At 42.5% G+C, this 23624-nt stretch overlaps 1 protein-coding gene across 6 annotated transcripts in view; it reads right to left on the reverse strand.

Moving 5' to 3' along the window:
* ZC3H18 (zinc finger CCCH-type containing 18) overlaps positions 1-23400 on the reverse strand; it is a 68583-nt gene extending 45183 nt beyond the window's left edge. For 2 of the 6 annotated variants that reach the window (XM_005862510.2, XM_014536657.1), the window contains exons 1-2: positions 16479-17077; positions 5944-6028 (exon numbers count right to left, since the gene is read on the reverse strand). In XM_005862510.2, the coding sequence (XP_005862572.2) occupies positions 5944-6028; positions 16479-17063 (670 nt within the window). In that variant the 5' untranslated portion in view covers positions 17064-17077. Of the gene's footprint in view, positions 1-5084; positions 5157-5943; positions 6029-16478; positions 17078-17330; positions 17341-21065; positions 21177-23387 lie in introns of those variants that run through there. The other 4 variants (XM_014536659.1, XM_014536658.1, XM_014536660.1 and 1 more) reach the window with 4 other exon arrangements.
* Positions 23401-23624: the final 224 nt, after the last annotated feature.

The following is a 23624-nucleotide window of genomic DNA, read 5'->3' on the forward strand; positions in this document are numbered from 1 at the left end:
AGATATTTTAACTTCTTTAAGAAATAAATTCATTATGGTAGCTAAAAAAATTAAAATAATTTCTGGACTGCTTCTTTATAAATAAGTCTTAAAACCAACAGTCCTCTAACTTTTTAGTCTTAGGACCCCAAAGAGCCTTTGTTTGAATGGATTAAACTGATATTTTAACTGTACAGGTTAAATTGATATTTACTGTAATTAAAACTGAGAAAATTTAAAGACCTAATATATAATACTAGAGGCCTGGTGCACGACATTTACGGGGAGCGGGCCTAAGCTGGCAGGTGGACATCTCCCGAGGGTTCCTTAGCGCTGCTGCAGAGGGGGGAGAGCCTCCTGCCACTACTGCTGCGCTGAGCGGCACTCCCCCTGTGGCAGTGCGCTGACCACCAGGGGGCAGCTCCTGCGTTGAGCGCCTGCCCCGTGGTGGTCAGTGGTGGTCAATGCGCATCACAGCGACTGGTTGTTCCACCATTCAGTCGATTTGCATATTAGGCTTTTATAATATAGGATGTTTTATGAAGAGCAGAAAATACTTAGTGATATGAGTAGCATTATTTTCCTTTTTGCAAATCTCTTTAATGCTGACACAGAATAGAAGATAGCTGGGTTCTCATGTCTGCTTTTGCATTCAATTTGCTGTGCCAGGTTGTTTTGATTGAAAATCCAGCCGCAGGCAGAGATGTAGCTGGTCAAGGAAGGTGCATTTTAATAGCTTTTTCATGTACTCTTAGATGTTCTTTGAAGCTATAGCAAACTCAACAAGTGAATGCTTCTTCAGTTAGCCACAATGTGGGATCTGTAACCTTATCACTAAACTTTTACGACTGTGTTTCACTGCAGTCCACTAGGCTATCTTGAACTGTGAATGGATCTTCTACCTAGGTATGATTTTGTAACAACACCCAGTGGATGTCTGGAAAAGTTCATTGAAAATAAAAAAGCTGTCAAGCTCACAGGGGAGATTTTGGCTCTCCACAATTCTAATTTTCACTTGAGAGCTCGAATTTTACCATTAGCAACAGTTATTGTCAGCTGTTCTCCTTGAAGCAGCAGTCTCACTGGCGAGTCTTTGAGAAGACTTGGTTCTGCACCACCTTGGTATGTTGCGGTCCTTCCTGCAAGTGAACACGCGCTCCATGGGAAGAGCGGCTGGCTCAGCTCACAGTGCAAACCTCGAACGTGCCCTCATGGAGATGACCTTTGCACTTCAGTGCGCAGCAGAGGGGCTCCATATGCACTTCCAATTTCGTCATACTGAATATAATAAAGACATATGCTAAGGGCTCTTATAGGGGTGATGAAATATTCTAAAACTGGATTGTGGTGATGGCTGCACAACTTGGTATATTTAATTTAAAAACCACTGAATTGTACACTTGAAACAGGCATATTTTATGGTATGTAAATTATGCCTTGTTGAAATTGTGTTTGTTTTTTTTAAAAGACCTACACTCAAGTGTAAAACAATTATAATTTTTACTGCTCTATCACAGACATCATTAATTACAATTGGCATTATTTAACTGTGAGTGAATGACGGTCAATGCCTGACTATAAATACAGACTTAATAATAGGGAAATTCAAATAAAAACCACAACGAGGTGAAGAGATACCATCCTCACATCCATTAGCATGGTTAGTATAAAATAAATAAGAAAATAACTAATATTGGTGAGGATGTGAGAAACTGGAACCCTTGTGTACTGTTGGGAATGTAAAATGGTACAGCTGCCGTAGAAAACAGTATTGCAGGTCCAGAAAAAATTAAAAACAGAACTATCAAATGATCCAGCAATCTCTGTGTATATATTCAAAAGATGTGAGCAGAGTCTTAAAAAATATATTTGTACCCCTATGTTCATAGCAGTATTATTCACAATTGCTGAAAGATGGAAGCAATTCAAGTGTCCATCGACAGATGAATGGATAAACAAAATGTAGTCTATATACACATTCAGCCTTAAAAAGGAAATTGTGACACATGCAACAACATGGATAAACCTTGAGGACATTATACTAAATGAAATAAGATAGTCACAAAAAGACAAATATTGTATAATTCCACTTACATTAGCACCCAGAATAGTCAAACTCATACAAACCAAAGTAGAATGATGGTTACCAGTGACTGAGGGAAGCGAAGAATGAGTTAGTGTTTAATGGGAACAGAATTTTAGTTTTATAAGATTAAGAGTTCTGGAGACGGATAGTGGTGATGGCCACAATATGAATGTACTCAATGTCACTAAATTGTACACTTAAAAATGGTTGAGCCCTAGCTGGTTCGGCTCAGTGGAAAAAGCGTCAGCCTGAAGACCAAAGGATCTCATGTTCGATTCTGGTCAAGGGCATATACCCTGGTTACAGGCTCCTTCCCAGCCCAGGCCCTGGTCTGGGTGCATGCAGTAGGCAACCAATTGATGTATTTCTCTCACATCGATGTTTCTCTCTCTTTCCCTCTCCCACTTTCTCTAAAAGATCAATGGACCTTAAAAAGAAAAAAAAAGATCAATGGAAAAATATCCTCCGGTGAGGATTAACAACAACAATAAAAGTGGAGATGGTAAATTTTATATTATGAATATTTTACCACAATTAACAAAAAGAGAACAGGAAGCAGCTGAGACAAGGAGGTCTGGCTCACAGAATAGGCTAGGCCCTACTGACAGCTGGGGAAATCAGAAATCCAAAGGAGGGCATAGTTTAAAGAAAATGCTATTTATGCCTTTGTGACTAGAACTCAGTGTATTGATGATTCAACATAAATATAAGAGAGGTAAAAATATACCCTAAACAAAATATTGGTGTTTTAAAATGTTTCAATTTGTTTGCCTAAATACATTTTGTTTTCAATGGTCACAAATATGAAAGTGTCCATTTGGGCAATTAAATGATTAATCTGAAGATCACAACTTGTAACAGAAACACAGTTAACAAACTTAAAAGAATTTCCCTCCCCAAATTAAGATACAATTCATATACCACAAAATATCACCATTCAAAGTATATAGTCAGAAAAAAAAGAAAAAAACACACAAAGTATATAGTTGGTGAGTTTTAGTATATTCAAAGTTGTGCACTAATTCCAGAATATCTCATCTTTCCAAAAGGAAACCCTGTACTCATTATACATCACCCCTCACTGTTCCCACCCCCTGGCCTATACAATGACTAATCCACTTTCTGCTTCTTATTCTGGACAGTTCACATAGGTAAAAATTTACAATATGCAGTCTTTTGTGTCTGGTTTCTTTCTTTAACTTAGCACAGTGTCCTCAATGTTCACCCATATTGTAGTATCAGTACTTTATTCCTTTTTATGGTTGAATAATATTCCATTGTATGGGTAAACCAAATTTTACTTACCCATCATCAGTTATGGACATTTGGGCTGTTTCCACTTTTTGGCTATTATGAATAATGCTGTTATGTTCATATACAAGTTTTTGTGTGGATGTTTTCATTTCTCCTAGATGGATACCCAGAATGGAATTGTTGGGTCACATGGTAGCTCTATTCTTCACTTTCTGAGGAGCTGACATTTTATGTTCCCACCAGCAGTGTATGAGGGTTCCATTTCTATGCATCCTCGCCAAACACAACAAACTTCATTTTTTAAATGACTTCCACTATTGGAAGGAACGTAAACATATCCACCTCAATTTAACACCAAACTTGCAAATTGCAGGTAAGCAAAATCATTTACATCCCAAAACTTTTTTATAACTAAGAAAATCAGGAGCTATGTTCTAGAACACTAAAAACAAAACAAAAAATAAAACAAACAAACAAACCATTTACTTAGAATTCTCCGTAGAATAAACAAACAGTATAGGAGGAAAGGTAAATATATTTTAAAAAATATTCCTGAAACAAGTTACTGATCATGCCCAATTACACTGCAAAAAGGCTGCTTGCCACTAGCTTTAGATTTTTCTAGTGCAGAAAGCCTTACCCACTGGTCTCATTCCCTGAAATCCAAACTAAGCGCTCAAGTTTGACCCTGGAGGAACCTCGCTCCTATTCTGAGGTGACCCCGGGGCATCCATGGAGACGGTGTCCTGTCCTTGTCCATCGGGAATCTCCTCATGATGCTGATCTGCAGTTCCAGCAACAACTTCATTTATATGCATGCTTCTCTTGCTAAGTTCTGGAAACTACTCCAGTGTGTGACTCCAGCACTGGACCAGAGCCTCCGTGGCATGAATGGTGGATACTGCTGCCCCCGCTGTGGGAGTCTCTGGCTAGTTCTAACCAGTTGGCCAGGCTTCTGACCCCCACTTGTGAACAGTGCTAATTGGAAATGACTGCAACTATATTTATGTTATGTGTACATATTTGCTCCACTGCTTTAATCTAGAAGTTTCAGAGATATAATGACATGTGTTTTTAAATCATTACGGAAAGGAGGTATTCTGCTAAAGTTTCTGAAATACTGACACTTCATATACTTTCTAAAATGTATTGCACGCTTATCTTAGGGTGGCTGTGCTGCTCATGATGTAATGTCTGCTCTACAGTACATGACTGCTGGCTGTTCCCCCTTGGGCATGGTAGAGCCCATCACATACAGGCAAGTCAAACTGCTTTTGGCTTGTCAGAAACAATAAACATGTAAATAGCACAGGCCAAGTGCACAAGCCCTGAGGTGCAAGGTGATCTGGGTCCTGAGTGTGCTGGTCCCTCAGCTCCCATGCACCCTCATCATCAGGTCATCCCTCAGTATTAGGGATAGGATGGGGTCATTCAAGGGCCGCTTGAAGTGCAGAGCTGCCTCTCCATGAGATGGGACTCCACTGTGCCCCTGCAATCCCGCCCTTCCCGTGCGGTCAGCGCACAGCTTCATCAACGCCTCTAATTATTAAGGCTCACAACGTCCTTCCCGTTCGGTCAGCGCACAGCTCCCTCGAGCTTCATCAACGCCTCTAATTATTAAGGCTCACAACGGCTCTCTGCCCCTGCAAGCCTCCCCTTCCTTTTCACTTCACAGTAGTACTTTGGGTCCAAGAGAAAGAAGTCTGGCCTCTGGAGCAGGGGGACTTTGAGGGACTAAAGAGAGTGAATATTGTATATTTTGTACCTTTAACCTGGTCTCTGAATGGTATGGAATTTGATATTGGTGGAAGAAGAGTGGATAATGGTGTCACAACATCTGGAAAAGAAGTACAGGAAGCTCTTGTGAACTTTAGACGGTACACGCAGGCTGGGTCAGTGAGCAAAGTCAAGGGTCAGAGTAAAATTAAGAGAAAAGCATCTTCCTACCTATCCAAGGAAAATGCTAAATTACAAGACATACCCAAACTACTGCTGCATATAAAGAAACCTTAAGAATGGAAAGTCTCATTTCCATTTCCAAATCTCCCAAGACTTTAGTCCAGACTTTTCAACAAGATTTTATCATATTGCCACCTGTTACTGCTTCTTGACTCACATCATTTACTTTTCAGGAGAGAGAGCCTTGCTGCTTTCAGAGGCCATCCCTTGGCTATTTAGAAATCCATTTCAAATGAAGTATATACTTCTAATTCATCTTGCGGAAGAGTGGTAATTTTCCTTATAGAGGTGGGGAAATGTCAAAACTGGTACTTAGGGCACTTGGCCTTATAAAAAGAACCACTTAGAAAAATGACTGGTACTGTCTACATTAAAGTCATGGGTCTGTTATAAACAACTGGGTTTGGAACCACAAGTGTGAAAATGACTAGACTGGCTCCCCTCTGAATTAGTCATTCAAGTGATTAAAGGACAAATAAAAGAATCTATTGCTTCACATCAATACCACCACCACCACTGCCACCACAAACGGTCATACTCTGACCCCAGGAATAGCCAAACACAGGCTCCAGGGCACTCGACAAGGCTGAACCACCACTACAGTCCCAGAAAAAGCCGAGGCCACACAAATGGGCCATGCAAAGGCCCCTCACTCTGATAATTACCTTTCATGAAGAATCGGCAGGTGGGACGAGGCCTCACCTTCCTGTCACTGGGGTCCTTTACTTCGCCCTCTTCCAGATCATCATCCTGAAACAGAGGACAATGTGACTTGCAGAGGGAATCATCTTAACACGAGGGAAGAGGCAGGAGGGGTATCTTCCAGCAGGCATGGTTTTCACCAAACCAGAAAGGATACTGTCATAAGACCATGTCTGGGCCACTCACCAATTCATTCATGCTCATCTTCCAAACCTCAGATTCCTCACCCACACAATGGGAAATCTCAAAGCTTACCTATAAGGCTGAGGAATTCCATGAAAGAATACCGAGTAAAGACACTAATAAGCATGTAACCCATGGGCCAAACCTGGGTTTCGTTATATTTCTCTTAATTACCAATTCCGGGCAGGATATGGCTACATTTAGGTTTTTAATATTTTGTACATTTAGAATAAAATATCGTAGGTCCTTAAAATTCAATACTAACTTCCTCTTATTTAAACGTCTGGGGGGTAGGGAGGAGGGAAGTTAGGTGACTCAGGTTGGCAATGCCACCTCGCCAGTTTTGTGAACCCACCTTTCATCTCAGACCTAGGCCCTTCTCAGTCCAGAGTTCTTAATCTTGGTTTTCAAACTTTAGAATAACATGGGAGCTTAACTCCAACCCTAAAGAACAGCCACAACCTGGACCACTGCTCTGTGCCCTCCCCAGCGCCCCCTACCGCAGGGCCTGTCACCACTGACCTACCTGCACAGACTTCCACCTACTCCCCTTGGTCACTTGTAGACTCCTGCTCACTTGTGCCTCTCAGATGAGACCACCCCCCACCCCAGGGTCACCCCCAGCCCAAGTAGGTATCCAGTTGCCCTGCGATATCTCTGTTGGTCTGTCTAGGATGAAACATCCCAGCCTGTCTGAGAGTGCCCTAGTGTAATCAATCCAAGGGGTCCCACAGGGCAGAGTTCTGGAGGTCACTCACCCCATCTCCTGTAGCACCACCATCTTCCAGAATATGACCCAGTCTCACCTGGTCAGGGGAAGCACTCCCTAACTGGTATCCCCCCAATCTCTCCCACACACTCCCCACAATGCACAGTGATCTTTTCAAAATCCAAGCAGACAATATTCTTCCCTCCTCTTTTTTTTTTTTTTTTGTTTTTTAAAAATCCAAGGATTTTTTCCATTGATTTTTAGAGAGTGGGAGGAAGGGAGGAGGGGAGGGAGAAAGAGAGAAAGAGAAAAATCAATGTGAGAGGGACACATCCATTGTTTGCCTCCTGCATGCACCCTGACTGGGGCTGGGGATCAAACCTGCAACCCAGGTACATGCCCTTGACTGGGAATCAAACCTTCGACCCTTGGGTGAGCAGGCCTAAGGTCTTATCACTGAGCAACACTGGCCAAGGCTTCCCTCCTCTCTTAACACATCTTACTCTCAGATTGCAGCTTGAGTCCCCTTCCTCAGGGAACCCATCTCCCTTCACAATGGTCCCCACAGCCCCCTCCTGTAGCACTGGTCACCACCATCATGGCCCGCTCAATGGAGCTCACAGGACTGTGTCTGTCTGCTCACTATGTGTTGCTGGTCCAAGCATAGTGCTGGGCTCATAGTAAATAAAAAGTATCTGTTGAATGCAGAAATGCTAAAGTCAAACCCTGGATTTATGATGACTATTTTTTTAAAATATTTTTATTGATTTTAGAGAGGAAGGGAGAGGGAAAGAGAAACATCGATAAGAGAGAATCATTGACTGGCTCCCTCACACGCCCCACTGGGGATCGAGACCACAACCCGGGCATGTGCCCTTGACCAGAATCAAACCTGGGATCCTTCCGTCCTCAGGCCGATGCTCTATCCACCGAGCCAAACCAGCCAGGGCTAGGATGACTATTTTTAAAGCTTAAATAATAGATATATAATTTCTGCCTTGAAAATCTGAGTTATTAAAAAGCATCTTGTAACAGAAAGAATAGATACTTGTTATATCCCATAAGAGAGCCAACAGAATGATTTTTTTTAAAGATTAAATTTATTCACATTCACTTTTTTAAGGTCCCTAGAATTTATCTTATAATTGCAAGTTCGTACCTCCTGAACATCTCCCCATCTTCTCCAACCCTAGAATTTCTTTAAGTCTTAATATTTGCTTATTATTTTCTCATAGTAATGATTACTATCCTAAAGCCTTAATGTGGTATTTCACATGAACTCTAAGTTTAAAGCAGATTCTCTCTGTTCTCATTAAAAATACAAAGCCCTTTTGATAGGTTAGAACCCATTAAAATCTTCTAAAAATTAATGCATGGGAGTGAAATAATGAGTGTAGAATAATAGTTTTTCAAAGTCAGGATCATAGTAGTATACTAGATCAGATTTAAAGAGGTATGTGTTTCTGCAAAGGCGTTACTTTCAATATTTGCAAGAGCAAAAAGAAGAACCACCTACCCAACTTAAGATTGGTAAGCAGTCACATGAACCATAAGGAGTATATGCAGCTTCTAAAAACAATCAGTAAACAGATCTAGAAATGCACAGTAAAGCACACAATATAATGTCAAACCAATGAATAGAGAACACTGTCATCTAATCCCCACACCTGCCAGGATAAACAAAGGGCTGTACACACTAGTTTGCTGCATTTATGGTCTCTATTTTAATTAAAAAACAAAAAACAATCAATAAATCACTCAACAATATAATATCCTGAATTTTCAACCAACCATTCATTTAACATGACTTTTCCAAGTGACAGATGATTAAAACGAGTTCTTAATCTTAAGAGTTTCATGCAAATACAACTCAAGAAAGGGATCTCTACAGACAAATTCACAATGTTCATTGTTTGAGGGCTGTTACATCAAATAATGTCTGGGAATTACTTCAGGCCTCCTGATCTTGTGACCTAGAGCAGAGGCAGCAGATAGCAGAGGACAAGGAGAGGTCTTAGTGGTCCAGCCAGAAGCAAATTGGTGGGTCAATGATAAGGACAGTGCCTGTGAAGTTCTCAGCAAACATCACCCCCATGGCTAAAATGGTACAGATATCTAACTTGGGGGAATGTGCAAAGCCCTCTACAGTTTACAAATCTAAGGAACTTCCATGGCTCATTGGCATACCTCTATCAGCACTTTCTCAGGGTCAATATGCACAGGGCACATTCAACTTTAACGCCTTTATAAAATACGTATGACTGGATGAAAGGCCTGAGTTCAAATTCTGATGGTATGGCAATTTCCTCTAGCAGAACAGGGATGCATTCAGAGAGCTCACGTGCCTTATATAAAACATGAACAGTGCGCACTTAATTAGAAATCACTATTTTAATGGAAAAATACCTCAGAGACAATGTGCCAAAATACAATTATCTCTAAGCAATGGTAGCATAAGTTGTTTTTGCTTTCTTCTTTGAGCAGGTTTTTATTTTCCTTTTAAAAAAAAGCCTATATATTACTCATGTAAGAACTGGTTTCCAACAGGGCAGCTCCCATAGCAATGGAAGATAAGGGCATGGTCACCACACGGTGCTGCTGTGCACAGAAGCAGATTTGGCATATCCACACACACACCAGAACAGAGACGTAGGCACCACCTGGACACTGTCACTCGCAATGTCCTTACACCCTGGATCCTGCATCTGTAAAATGGGGTAACAATACAGGTCTATAATCCCTTACCCCAAAACCTCACAGCCAGATGTTTTGGGAATTCAAAATGTTTTGATTTTAGAAAGATGATACAGTGTGGTCTGAAGCAGCACCTGAACAGTCACAGTAATCTTTCTGTGGGGAGATGCGTCAAAAGGGGGTATTTTTTGTATGTGGGTAGATTGAGAGCTAACACTTCTGACCAAGGAGTCACGTGGACTATCCACTCAGGAAATGTCCTTCTGTCTCTGAGAGGCCACCCCACCAGTATGAGAATCTTGGATAAAAAGAACAAAACATACACCCCAAGGAGATGATACATTCCAGATGATCAAAGTTCTATTAACTGACTGACAAGTAAGATATAAAAACAGAACTACATAAACAAGCCAAGGAGAGGATGGACAGACTATAGGTAGGAAGACACGTCTGTAAAGGTGAATCAACGACCCACAAAGGTCATGTGATCCATTCATCAAACCCAAAAGGAAGAAATGATTCTGGTGAGAGACTAACCAGAGATGCAGAAGGGTTTATTGTACAAATTCATAGCACTATCAAGGAAGCTTCCAAGAGTGGAAAAGTTGGGGAGGGTGGGGGTGACTCCCCCCAAATCAGTTCACCTTGTCCCAGTGACCCACAATGTAAAGGGAGAAAAGCAGGACAATGCACCTGACAGAAGGGAAGAGCTCCTCAGTTATAGGAGGATATGTGGCATGGCGTTCTAGACTCTTCAAACCCAGCTGTTGCCAGCAACGCAGGGCCAGACACTGAGGGAGGAGACGGAGCAGCCACATGTGCAGAAGGGGCCTTCTGAACCGTGAGTGAACCTCTCGATTCAGCCCGCTGGCAGGACGCCTACTGTGCACGGAACCTCTCAGGGGCCTCATTGAATGCACATTTCCTCCCCATAATATCCAGGTGGTTCACCCTGATAGCAGAGCTGCGCTTAAAAGCCACCAGGAAAAAGCCCTCTGTAATGTATAGTTCCCATTAGGACCAGAAGTTACTTTCTGTAGAGATTTAAAACTAAAGGGGACCAGACCAAAGGCCTGCCAGAAGTAGGCTGTTCATGGACCCAGGTACACACCTTTGTTCCCTGCTCTGTCAGAGAAATGTAGCTGGGGCTGGGGACAGGGCATGTTGGGAAAGAAAGAGGATAGTGTGCTTGTAGGGACACAGGGCACACACTCAAGCAGAGATGTGACAGGAAATGAAGGATTAAAACTGGCAGACAGAGAGCAGGAAAAACGAATCAGCAACAGTCATTCTGATGTACAAGCTGATAGGTGACTAACACTGGGTTTCCCAATGGTGGTTAGGGCTGGTGCTGGTCACCCACAACCAGCGCTTAAACTGCCCTCTCTATGAGAATGGCTCTCCGGTGTAAACCTTCTGCCCACTGCCACTCTACATCTCAACGGCACTCAAACTAAACATACCCCTAAGCAGCAGGTTTCTCTATTTGCTCAGAAGGCAGTTACTGGCTGCCTACAATGTACCAGGTCCTGGGGATACTGAGGAAGCCACCCCAGTAGGTCCCAGAAGTAGGGAACTGTGTTCCTGGAGGTGGGAAGAGAGAGGTGGGAAGTGACAGGAACAAACATACTAATGACCCAGTTAATTTAACTGTAGCAGTACAATAAAGGTGCCAGGTGCAACAGAGAGGCAGGGGCAGGAGGTAGAGCCTATGTTAAGGAGGTGACATTTACACCAACACTTAAAGAATAGGGAGGATCCTGGAAAGAAGCTGGGCAACTGCAGGCCAGGTGTGCTGCTGTGAGGGCCCAAGTCACCAGTGCCTCCCCGTGGTGAGGTCTGCCTGTCCCTGAGTTGGGGGGAGACTCTGCTCTAACCTGTCATTATCCCCAGGGCATTGGGACGAGGCTGGCACACAGTTGGGCCTACTGGTGCTGTGTCCAAGAAAACAGACCTGCAGGGGTGACTTGAGTAGGAGGCACAGTCTGGGGTATGGGATGGAAACTGCCTCCTGCGACCGAAAGAAACTATGTTCTCAAGGTCTCCTCAGCAGCAGACTATTTCCACGTGTAGGGCCCCTTACGAAAGGGTGTCATGCAGGGCAAAACAAGCCAAACCAACCCATCAACCATGGGATCTGAGTGGGTAAGAAACCAAACTGAATTTTTATTTCACATGCTGTTTCTAGGGGAAACAAATCTCCGGAGGATGCGTGTTTTTCAGGGACAGCTCAATTCAACTCAATGTCCCACACCAGCACATCTAAGTGCAGTGGAAAAACCCATTGGTGGGATGACGCCAAAGTCCCCTGGGACCAGCAGGGAGACACTTGACCCCATACGGCCACGGAAAGACAGAAGAGTAGATAAATTTCCTCTTAAAACTTACTCAGAAGGACAAGATGGTGGTGTAGGTAAACGCCTGTACTCGCTGCCTCCAACAACCACATCAAAATTACAACTAAAATACAGAACAACCATCATCCAGAACTGCTGGAAAGCTGGCTGAATGGAAGTCCTACTAGAGAAGTAAAGAAGGAAGCACGTGGAGACTGGTAGAAGGTGAGGAATGGGCTGGTCTGACACCCACGTGTGTAGCTTTTTTAACTGGGAGGGAGATCTTCTCTGTGGAGGGAGGCCGCCCAGAGGAGCAAGGGGTCCCAACCCCACACCAGACCACCAGCTCACGGCAGTAAGAACAACTCTGGGCTGTAAAAACCAGTGTGGATTGGGGCTCAGTGAACCAAGGCTGCTGGAGACCCAGCTGTTCCTCTCAAAAAGGCTGGCACCATGAACTGAACTTACAAGGTCCTGCTTCCTCTGAGCTCCAGCACCAGGGCGAGGCTCTGGGGAACACAGACACATATGAAGAGGACTGGATTATCTGGCATCGGGGCAGGAACTCTGGGTCGGCCTTCTCCTAGACCAGTGATGGCAAACCTCTGACACTCGTGTCAGAGGTGACATGCGAACTCATTTTTTGGTTGATTTTTGTTAAATGGCATTTAAATATATAAAATAAATATCAAAAATATAAATCTTTGTTTTACTATGGTTGCAAATATCAAATAATTTCTATATGTGACATGGCACCAGAGTTAAGTTAGGGTTTTTCAAAATGCTGACATGCCGAGCTCAAAAGGTTCGCCATCACTGTCCTAGACAGAGGTGTTCACAGGGATCATTGTTCCTATGCTGGGACTTCCCCAGTCACAGAGTTGACTGGCAGCCATTTCTGTTTGCTCCGCCCTGGTGACTCCCTAAGACCCTGCCTCATCCAATTTACAACCCCACCCAAGCTGCGTGCAGCAGCTTTTGCATATGAATGGATTTTAGTCACCCTGGCTAAAATCTCCTGCAGCTGGGTCAGGAAGCTGACTTTGTACATCCTGGAAACCTAAGAGCCCGTGTACCTAGCAGTTAGTACCAGACCATACCAGATTACAACTCTACACATCCATAAGCAACACAGTCAAGGGGCAGACTCAGTGAGCACCAAAGCCCCACTGAAGCAAGTCCTGCTCCACAGAGGTGTCTCCTGCACAAAAGCTCTCCCACTGTAGTCGCAGCTGGTCCTCACAGCCAATTGGCCTGGAGGTCAATTCCTCCCAGTGACACCAACAGCAATCAAAGCTCAACTACAATAAGACCGTGCACACAGCCCACAAAGGGGCACATCTAGAGTGCCTAGATCAGATGACTGAAGAGGCTGAGCCACTGGACCCTATAGAACACATACTACACAAGACCATTCTACCAACTGAAGGAGACATAGCAGCTTCACCCAATACACAGAAACAAACACAGGGAAGCAGCCAAAATGCAGAGACAAAGAAACATGTCACAAGTGCAAGAAATGGAAGAAAACAAATTACTGGATATAGAGTTCAAAACCACAGTTATAAGGTTACTCAAGAATCTTCTAGAAACCTCCAAAAAAAAAAAAAATTAAGAAATTAAACATACACCGACTGAAATAAAGAATAATTTAGAGGGAATCAACAGTAGACTAGAGGATTCTGCAAATCAAATCAATGATTTGAAATATGAGTAAGCAAAGAATACCCAACAAGAAAAGCAAAAAGAAAAAAAATCCAAAAATATGAAGATAGTGTAAAGAGTCTCTGGGACAACTTCGAACATACCAACATTCACATTATGGGGGTGTAAGAAGAGAGAAACCAAGATATTGAAAACCTATCTGAAGAAATAATGACAGAAAACTTTCCCTACCTGGTGAAAGAAATAGACTTACAAGTCCAGGAAGCACAGAGAATGCCAAACAAGAGAAACCCAAAGAGGACCATACCAAGACACATCATAATTAAAACGACAAGGGCTAAAGACAAAGAGAGAATCTTAAAAGCAGCAAGAGAAAAGCACTTAGTTACATACAAGAAAATGCCCATCTGACTGTCAGCTGATTTCTCAACAGAAACTGCAGGGAGTGGTAAAAAATATTCAAAGTGATGAACAGCAAGGACATACAACCAAGATTATTCTACTCAGCAAAGCTATCATTTAGACTGGAAGATCAGATGAAGAGCTTCACAGACAAGAAAAAGCTAAAGGAGTTCATCACCACCAAACCAGTATTATATAAAATGTTGAAGGGTATTCTTTAAGAAGAGGAAGAAGAAGAAAAAAAAATATGAACAACAAAATGGCAACTAATACAAACCTATCAACAACTGAATCTAAAAATCAAAATAAATGAATGAGAAATCTAATGAACAGAATAAACTGGTGAATAAAATAGAATCAGAGACATGGAAATGGAACAGCCTGATGAGGGAGGCGGGTGGTGGGCAGGAAGAGATTAAACAAAGATCTTATATGCATATATGCATTACTTATGGACACAGACAATAGGGTGGCAAAGACCTGGGGCAGGAATTGGGTGGATGGAGGCAATGGGGGGAAAAAAGAGGGACATCTGTAATAATCTCAACAATAAAGATTAAAAAAAAATACTTATTCAACAGTTGAAGCAAAGCGAGTTCATGACTGGTCCTCTCTTAATGGGAAATGAACTGTCCAGATCCCTTAGGCCACAATCTAGAGCTCTCCAACATTCCCTAGTGGCTAAAACACCAAATTCACAAGCAATCTCAACCAATGACCATTTACTGGTCAAAAGTTCATCCACATTGATCAACTTGAGTGTCATGACACCATGTTCCCCTTTGCCAACTCTGTGACAGAACTGAACTTTCCCAAAGTGGAAGGGAAGTATAGCTGGCAAAACCTAAGGGAACCTGCATGATAATGTTCCAACAACACCCTTTTAAATAAGATAATAGCCTTGGCCAGGTGGTTCAGTTAGTTGGAACATTGTCCTGTACACCAAAGAGTTGTGGGTTATATTCCCAGCCAACCGCACACACCTGGGTTGTGGGTTCGATTCCCTGTTGGGGCATGTGAGGGAGGCAGCCGAATTGATGTTTCTCTCTCCCTTCCTCTATCTCTAAAAATCAGTGAACATGTCCTCGGGTGAAGATGAAAAAAAATAAAGATTATGTATTTAATAAATAATATAAAGATTAAAATAAAATAAAGATTAAACAAAGATTATTATTAACTCAGGAGATTACACTTAGTTATGAGATGATAAAAAAAAATCTAAAATTCTAAGCTTATAACCCCACACATGCCCTGTAAAGTTCTGTTCTTATGAACTAAAGTCAGATAAGCAACATCTAAAACCCTACAAATTCACTAGGCACTCCATGGTCACCACCACACGCTATTAGAGAAGTGTGGTACTTACAGTAAACCTGTGGTTAAGTATTTAACTAGTAATCTTTTCCCTCCCAACCCAAAACATTTGAGAGATATTCTACACACCTGTCAATGTGATGACTCTTAGATAAGCAGAATTTCCTTCCCTGGGGAAATTTAAAAACTTCAGACTCTTTGCCCCAAAACTCAACTTCTTAAAGATCATGATTAAAGTTCTTTCAAAAGGCTTATCTGTGATAAAACCCCAAACTACCCATATCTAAGATATATTACCAATCTTACCTTTTCCTGAACCTGAAGGCTAGATTTAAATAAGTTATAAAAAAGTGTGATAGCCTGATCAAAACCTGAGGTGTTCTGGTGTAGAACCCCATTTTATCCAATCCTGAGGGTCTTATTTGGCCCAGCTGGGACCCTCACCAGAGGACAAGCTGTGGGACAAAGATAAAAATGCCTAGACAAAACTGAAGGAAGCCTCTTGAATCTTTTCATCAGTCTCAAGAACCTGATTAGGACCAAAGATTCATGATGGTTCTGGTTGAATGTCAACTCAAATAGGATTTAAAGATAGCAAAGAGAAAAGGAGAAATTTCCTCTTCACTTGTTAAAAAAAATCCAAAACTGTCCTGGCTGATTTGGCTCAGTGGATAGAGCGTCAGCCTATGGACCGAAGAGTCCAGGGTTAGATTCCGGTCAAGGGCACATGCTTGGTTTGTGGGCTTGATCCCCAGTGGGGGGGGGGGGAAGGCAGCCAATTAATGATTCTCTCTCATCATTGATGTTTCTATCTCTCTCTTCCTCTACCTTCCTCTCTGAAATGAATAATAATAAAAAAATCCAAAACTTAAAAAATTTGGGCCAGGCATTCTAATACAATAGCACCAGATAGATGAGTGAGGGTCCATGGAAATTCTGCCAGCTACCAACTGGCAGAAGTTTTCTGAATCTAGACCACTTCTCTTTGAATTTAGCACTTCCTAATTACCATGGCGACTGCTCCCAGACAATCCTCTCATTTTCCTGCACTCCTCCATCCCACCTCCTTGTTCTGAAATGAGGCTAAGTTAATCCTATGAAGAGCTCTCCTCCTGGCACCAGGCCACGGTGTGGCTGGTGGCAAGAAGTCCTTCTGGGCTCTATCTACATGCACTTGCAACCCAGGGATACTCACATCGATCTCCCCATCATCAATCTCTCCGTCGTCATCCTCTTTTTTTTTCTCCTTGGCTGCCTCCAGGGGCTCCTTTTCTTCCACACTGTGGACATCGGCCTTTCCCTCCTCCTCGGGAGCTCCTTCTCCCTTTTCCTCATCCTCCTCTGCCCCAGCCTTCTCTGCTTCGTCCTCCTGCCCAGTGGGGGCTGGCTCTTCGGGGACCTCCTCATCATAGTCTAACTCATGCTCGTCCAGTTCCCTGGTGACCGAGGAGGCCTCGTCCCTCAGATCACTTGTGCGGTCTTCCTCCCCCCCATCCCCTTCCTCTGCATGAGGGGGGCTCGTAGGGCCCCTGTTCAGCTCCTGAGGCTCAGAGTCCTGGTCCTGATCCTCCTCATCAGAGCGACTTTCCTCTTCCTCCTGGCTCAGTCCCAGGGCAGCATTTTCCTCATCCTCCAAATCAGAAGCCCTCCCTGCAGCTTTGTCCAAATCCTGATCAGACCCACGTTCTCTCAGAATGTCACCATCCAAGAGTCCTTGCTGCTCCTCCTCTTCGAACTCTGGAGAGCGAGGGTCCCGTTCAGGGCTCTCAGCCACATCCATCGGTACCCACAGTTCTGGAGGGGGGGGGGAAAAAAGAGAGAAGATGAATTCATATAATTTATCAAAACGTAAAGTTGAGTCTTGCCTTGGTTTTCCGCCCCCACACTTACTCCTGACCTGCAGGGGGACCAGGATCTGCATTTTGCTTGGTCCTGCACAACTCCTCCAAACCCGTCGCCACTTCACAGACCACTACTGCTAGCTGTTCTACCACACACAGCATCTTAACGAGGATGAACTGTGCTTGCTAAGCTGTGTGCTAAGTACCTCATATCTGCAGCAATCTGGCAGGAAGGTACCTGATGTACTTCTTCTCACTAGTACAACTCAAACAGTTAATAGAAAGTATGGAAAATGAGTGATAAGATATGCATTGCAAGGGGATAGCCTTTTTGATTCTTAGACTGCTGATGAAATTCAAGAAAATGTGCATTATGGAATAAAGCAGCGAAGCTGAAGGCATGCATCTAACCATTTTTTCTGGAGTCTGTAACAGAAGGGTTTATAACAGAAACCTGGCCTATCTTTAATAAGAGTCCCCAGGTTGTAGGCTGTCTCCTGTTCCTAAATGCAAGTCTCGAAATATGGCCTTGATTTCCTCATCAGATACACTTGGTGTGATCTTGGGCCTCACCACAGACCTATATATTGGAGCTGCCAATGGAGGCCCCGGAAGAAGGTATTCATGTACCCTGTGATTCTCACAGGAAAGTCAAGATCCACTGTTCTAATACAGATATGTTGTGGGAAAGAACTCTTGCAGAACATTTTATATATTTAAGTACAGTTGACTCTTGAATAACATGGTTTTGAACTGCAGAGGTCTACTTATATGTGGGTTTTTTCAATTGGCCCATGGAGTTCAAACCCACAGCGTTCAAGGATTAACTCTGCGGTTGGGAATCTGAGCATATAAATGGCTGACTGTAGTTATCCCTGGCTTTTAGACTGCTCAGGAGGTTAGCACCTCTGACCCCAGAGTTGTTCAAGGGTCAACTGTAGTTTCTGTCAAAAGACTAACATGTCATTTTTAGATTTCATTTCTATTGTACTAATCTAGATTTAATTATAAAGTGAATATTTTCTGGTTTTCCCACCTCAGTGTGCAAAGACAGTACATTGTTCCATTTTTGTTAAAACATATTTTTATTGAGAGAGAGGAAGAGGGATAGAGAGAAACATTGATGAGAGAATAACGTCATCGATCAGCTGCCTCCTGCACACACCCATGCTGGGGATCAAGCCCACAACCTGGGCAAGTGCCCTGACTAAGAATCGAACCAGCAACTTCTTAGTTCCTGTGGTTGATGTCCAACTGCTGAGCCATACCGCCAGGCTATTCCATTTGTTTTAAACACAGATTGTACAAGGTGGAGTAAGAGTGTGAGTGCATGAAACCAACACCAAACAGTCTATAAGCAAACACCATTCACCAATGAAAGGTATAGCAAGTCACCACCACTGAGTTAGTTTGAAATATTAGTAATAGTGAAAAGTTAAATGGCCACTTGATTTTTCAAATTTTTTAATTTAAAATAATGTATGGCCCAGCCAGCGTGGCTCAGTGGTTGAGTATCAACCTATGAACCAGGAGATCATGGTTTGATTCCTGGACAGCGAACATGCCTGGGTTGCAGGCTCGATCTCCAGTGTGGGGCATGCAGGAGGCAGCAAATCAATGATTCTCTCTCATCACTGATGTTTCTTTCTCTCTCTCTCTCCCCCTTCATCTCTGAAATCAATAAAAAAATAATGTATGTCACAGCCATGCAGCTTGACATCTCAGCAAGATCTGGAAACATACACACATATATACTTGCAAACCTTAAATATATAATTACTGTATGTAATTACATTAACTAAACCTACAGTTGTTTTTCTGGGGGCTATTTTTTTTTTGCATTTATCAGGAAAATCTTTTCCTGTTGCTTTTTTAAAAAATTCTTTATTGTCGAGAGTATTACAGATGCTCCCCTCTTGTTCTCCCTTTTGGGCTGTTAATGTAAATTATTGTAATTTAGCACACATTAGGACAAATCACTTATAATTCATCACTCCATAAATAAACTAAGTGGTTAGCAGTAATAGAAATTTATGAACCAATCAATTCATTCTGTCATTTAAATATGTAGTTTTGAAAATGATTCAATTTTTAGTCTTCAAACTACGCTATCCAGAGGTAGAACTTTGGAAAAAATTATTAAAAAGTTAGTTCTTGTATGATATATTCTGCTGAAAATGAAAATTCAAGACTACTCCTGTGACTTCCCGGCCTCCTTGTGCAGACAGAGCCTGTCATTGCACATAGCACACTTCTATAGTCCAGGGCATCAGCAAAGATGAGAAAGCTACCAAGGAGAGGGCTGGCTGTTAAAGCCCCCCTATACTCTTAACTGTTCTAGACAGGGAATTCGGGGGGGGGGAGGGGGAGGTTTACAGCAATCAGCCAAGGGCCATAGGCAGGCAGCTGGTCCCTTGGTTAATGATATTAATAAAACACCTAAGATTTTCCTTTGTGCATGATACCCTATGCCTATCTCTGTATACTTTTTGTTACACTGTATATAAGAAATCTTCACAGAAGGGCAGGGACTTTCATCTCCCCAGCTGCTTAAGCTAGCACCTGGTACCTTGTAGGCAGCCAGTCACATGAAACTGATTACTGAACCTATACATCACTACTTGAAACCAAATCCTGATTTTCATACTTTATAGTCTAATGGCGACCTTGACACAAAGCTACCTCAGAATCAACCAAAATTGAATTCCTTTCAAACTAGTTTTTTTAAAAAACCACACAACTAATACTCTGCAGAACCTCCTCCTGCCCCAAGCCTGTGATTGGCCTTGCAACATACTATCTGTTCACAGCCACAAACTCTCATAACCTGATAACAGCCCTCTTCCTGGGCCCAGGTGCAAAATGGTTTGTTTTGGTTTCATTGTTCGATTAGATCCAATCCAAATTGCTTTTTACATTAGAGTAAGAAATGAAAAAAGAGGGCCAAACTTCAAATAATCCAAGAAGTGAGCAAGTAACATGGGACTTTATCTCTTGGTACACTGTATCTTTGCAGGGGTACATGGGCTAGTGCAAACAGTGTGCACTTTTGAGGTAGAACTTGAACCCCCAGCTATATTGCTTCCTAGCTTTAAGGATCTTGGGGGAAATTATGTAAACTCGACAGGCCCCAGTTTCTTCATCTCAAATATGGGGATAATGGTCTGTACAAGACCATTGCAACAATTAGATGACATGAGCCTGATAATGTGCCTGGTACATTTTTCTTCTTAATCCTCACCTGAGGATATGTCTTTATTGATTATTTTGTAGAGAGGAAGGGAGAAAAAGAAACATTCATGTGAGAAACATCTATCAGTTGCCTCCTGTATGCAATCTGACCAGAAACTGAACTCCCAAACTTTTTGTATACGGGACAACACTCCAACTGAGCCACCCAGCCAGGGCTGCCCAGCAGGTTTTAATTTAAACTGAATTAATGTGAAGGTGAGTAAAGGCAATCCTCAACTTCCAATAGCCATACTCCTTTCACCCCTGTCAGGTTCAGTTCAGGTCTCTTACATTCAGGAGTAATTCATTCACTATTTCATGCAGCAAATACCTGAGAATCTACTTAATGCAAGACTCTATTATTTAAAAAACTTCTGCAAAAATTCAACAGCTACCACTGTCCACTGAGAGACCACTACTCTGTGTCAGGTGCTTGATCAATTTCCTCACATCAACCTTCCAAATAAGTGATGGTCCCCTTCATAGATAAGGAAACCAAGGCTACCTAGCCACTGAATGGCTATCCCAAGACTGCAACTTAGAGCTGCACCTCAAGCAAGTACTCAGTCCCAGAGCCCTAGACTCTGCAGGAAATGAGTTTCTGCTCCCTGCCTGGGAACTAACCCCCATTTTTTGCCATTGTTCCTATAGGAAAATGGGACCCGAGTTCCAAATTGATTTTATAAATTCTTTTTTGGAACACAGCTCACACATTAGCTGTGGACTTCTACTGCACCAGTAGATCTTGCCTGCTTTTCTTTTCTTCCTTCCAAAGTTTTGTGCTGATCCAACTATACTCCTATCATAGCCCTTCTTGAACCAAAACACACCTTTTCATATAAAAGTAAAAGTTAACTTATTGATACAGACTACTAGTTAAAAAATAGTGATGACCATATGGAGATCCAATCTATGACACCATTTTATGATTTTAAACTTGGCTGAAGTTTGAATCTTAGATACTTAAACTACATAGGAATGTCCTCCACAGTTTGAACTATGGGAATTACTTCAACATTCTAAGGATGCAAAGATAACTTCCCAACTCTCAAAAGGTAGTTCTCAGCACGGAACAGACAGGGGTGGCCAAAGGTCCTGAGTGCACCTGCTACTAACAGGCAAGGCTCGGTGCTCTCTCTGTCAGCAGTGCTTAGCCTTTGGGAGCAAGGATTACTTTGAGAATAAGATGAAGGGTCAGCTTCCCTCCCTAGAAAAATCTGGACACACACAATATATCTTCTATTTTAGGGAATTCAAAACCTCCTGAGGTCCACCCATGACCCCCAGATTAAGAACTCTTGCCCTAAGTATACTGTACATTATTCTGTTATGTATCCATACTTACCATACTGTACTGAGACTATGTGTTTGCAAAGTCTGTAGGAAGGCCCTCCTGTACCCCATGAAGGGTCTGAATGGAAGAGCTCACACTCACTTCTGTAGTTTCTGGGCTCAGCAAACATCTGACACTTAGTAGCAGAGCTCCCATGTAATTTACTGTCTAAGTTGGAACATGTTTGAGACTGGAAGGGGGCACTGTTAACAATTTAAAAAAGCATGAACAGGGGCTGTCCAAGGCACATGGGGATATCTAGTCACCCTAGGAGGCCCTGTGGGGTCACCTGGGAGTTATAATCTGAGGCTGCTCACAGTTGAACATCTTGCAGAGAGAAATGTGCCAAAGAATCTATCTCCCTGTTATTAGAAGCAACCCGAGTCAACCTGGCTACAATGAAGAGGAGAGTCACTGGGGGTCAGAAGATGGCTTGTGTTCCACGGTCTGCTCTGGGCAGGTTAACCATCTCTCTAGGCGTCTGTGTCCTAAGTTAATTTGAGATTAATTCAATTTGGCAAAACTCTTAAGTGCATGCTCTCTGTCAGGTGCTAGGAAAACCATGCAGCCTATTCAGTGTAGACAATGAAATGGAGGGTCCTCTGGTCACGTCTTCACTAACTGCCAGGTGCACAGATTTTTGTTTGTTCTCACACAATCATCCTGTAATAGAGGATTCTTGGTAAAGTTTAGAACTAATTCTTTCGGCCCTGACCGGTTTGGCTCAGTGGCTAGAGTGTCGGCCTGCAGATTGAAGGATCCCAGGTTCAATTCCAGTCAAGGGCATGTACCTTGGTTGCAGACACATCCCCAATAGGGGGTGTGCAGGAGGCAGCTGATCGATGTTTCTCTCTATCCCTCTCCCTTCCTCTCTGTAAAAAAAACCAATAAAATGTATTTTTTTTAAAAAAAAGAACGAATTCTTTTGTTTTATCCATAAAATGGTGAACTTGCCTAGAGAACAGAATAACAAGTACTCATCACTGTGTTTCCACTGACTACTGCATTTGGCAGATGGTGAGTGATGTTTGCTGAATGAAGGAATGACAAAATCTCTTTACTTGATAAACTACCTGTTGCATACCAGAAATAAATTTGAAATAAGTGTCTAATTTTTAGAAGACTATACCAGAACTCAAGCATTGCAGCTGCTGTCTCATTTCCCAGCAATCACCCTGGAGGCTGCAAACCAATTCCAACGGCACTGCTAAAGTACAGAACATTTTGGGAACTTCTCTTTTGAGTAACCTTTAGAACCTGCAGAACCCTCTCTTGGAGCTCTTAATGGCAGCAAATCTTCCTCTTCTCAAGGTGGGTCACTTTGAGAAACTGCAGGAAGACATTCAGAGCCTGGTCTGATAAGTGAGGTGAGTTACCAAGGTAAGACAATTTTGGGTCAAACATGGGGTGTGACTATTAAATAAGATACATTTTCTCATATGGCTTACCTATTTTACTACCAAAAACAGGAGGTTTTGGCAAAGGAGCACCAATGACATACAAGCATAACCTTTCAGGCTAACAATTTTAAATAGAAGAGTCCCTATTTGAATGCCTAAGTTCTGGTACATCTGGTTAAAATTCTGCTTCATAACGTCATGTACATACAACATCTAAAAGAAGGCTGGCAAGGTTGCGGAAAAACACCACCCCCAAACTAAGCTTGAACACCAAAAAAACTCAGGGAGGAAGCACTCACCTTGAAATGATCTATAGCTGTTGAAAAAGTAAAACAAAAGCAAAAACATTTTAAACATGAGCAAGGCCACAGCTTACCTGTTTGCTCTCTGGAATGATTCCACAACGCTTTCTTACAGAGTTTGAGCATTTCCCACCCCAAATCAGAGAAGAGTTCCAGCTTTAGGGACACATTTGGTTACCAGAGCCGACTGGGCTCCACACATAACAGTCTGTAAAATTATCAGGCAAAGATCCC

This window comes from Myotis brandtii, unplaced genomic scaffold, assembly GCF_000412655.1.
Source record: "Myotis brandtii unplaced genomic scaffold, ASM41265v1 scaffold165, whole genome shotgun sequence".
Taxonomy (NCBI): domain Eukaryota; kingdom Metazoa; phylum Chordata; class Mammalia; order Chiroptera; family Vespertilionidae; genus Myotis; species Myotis brandtii.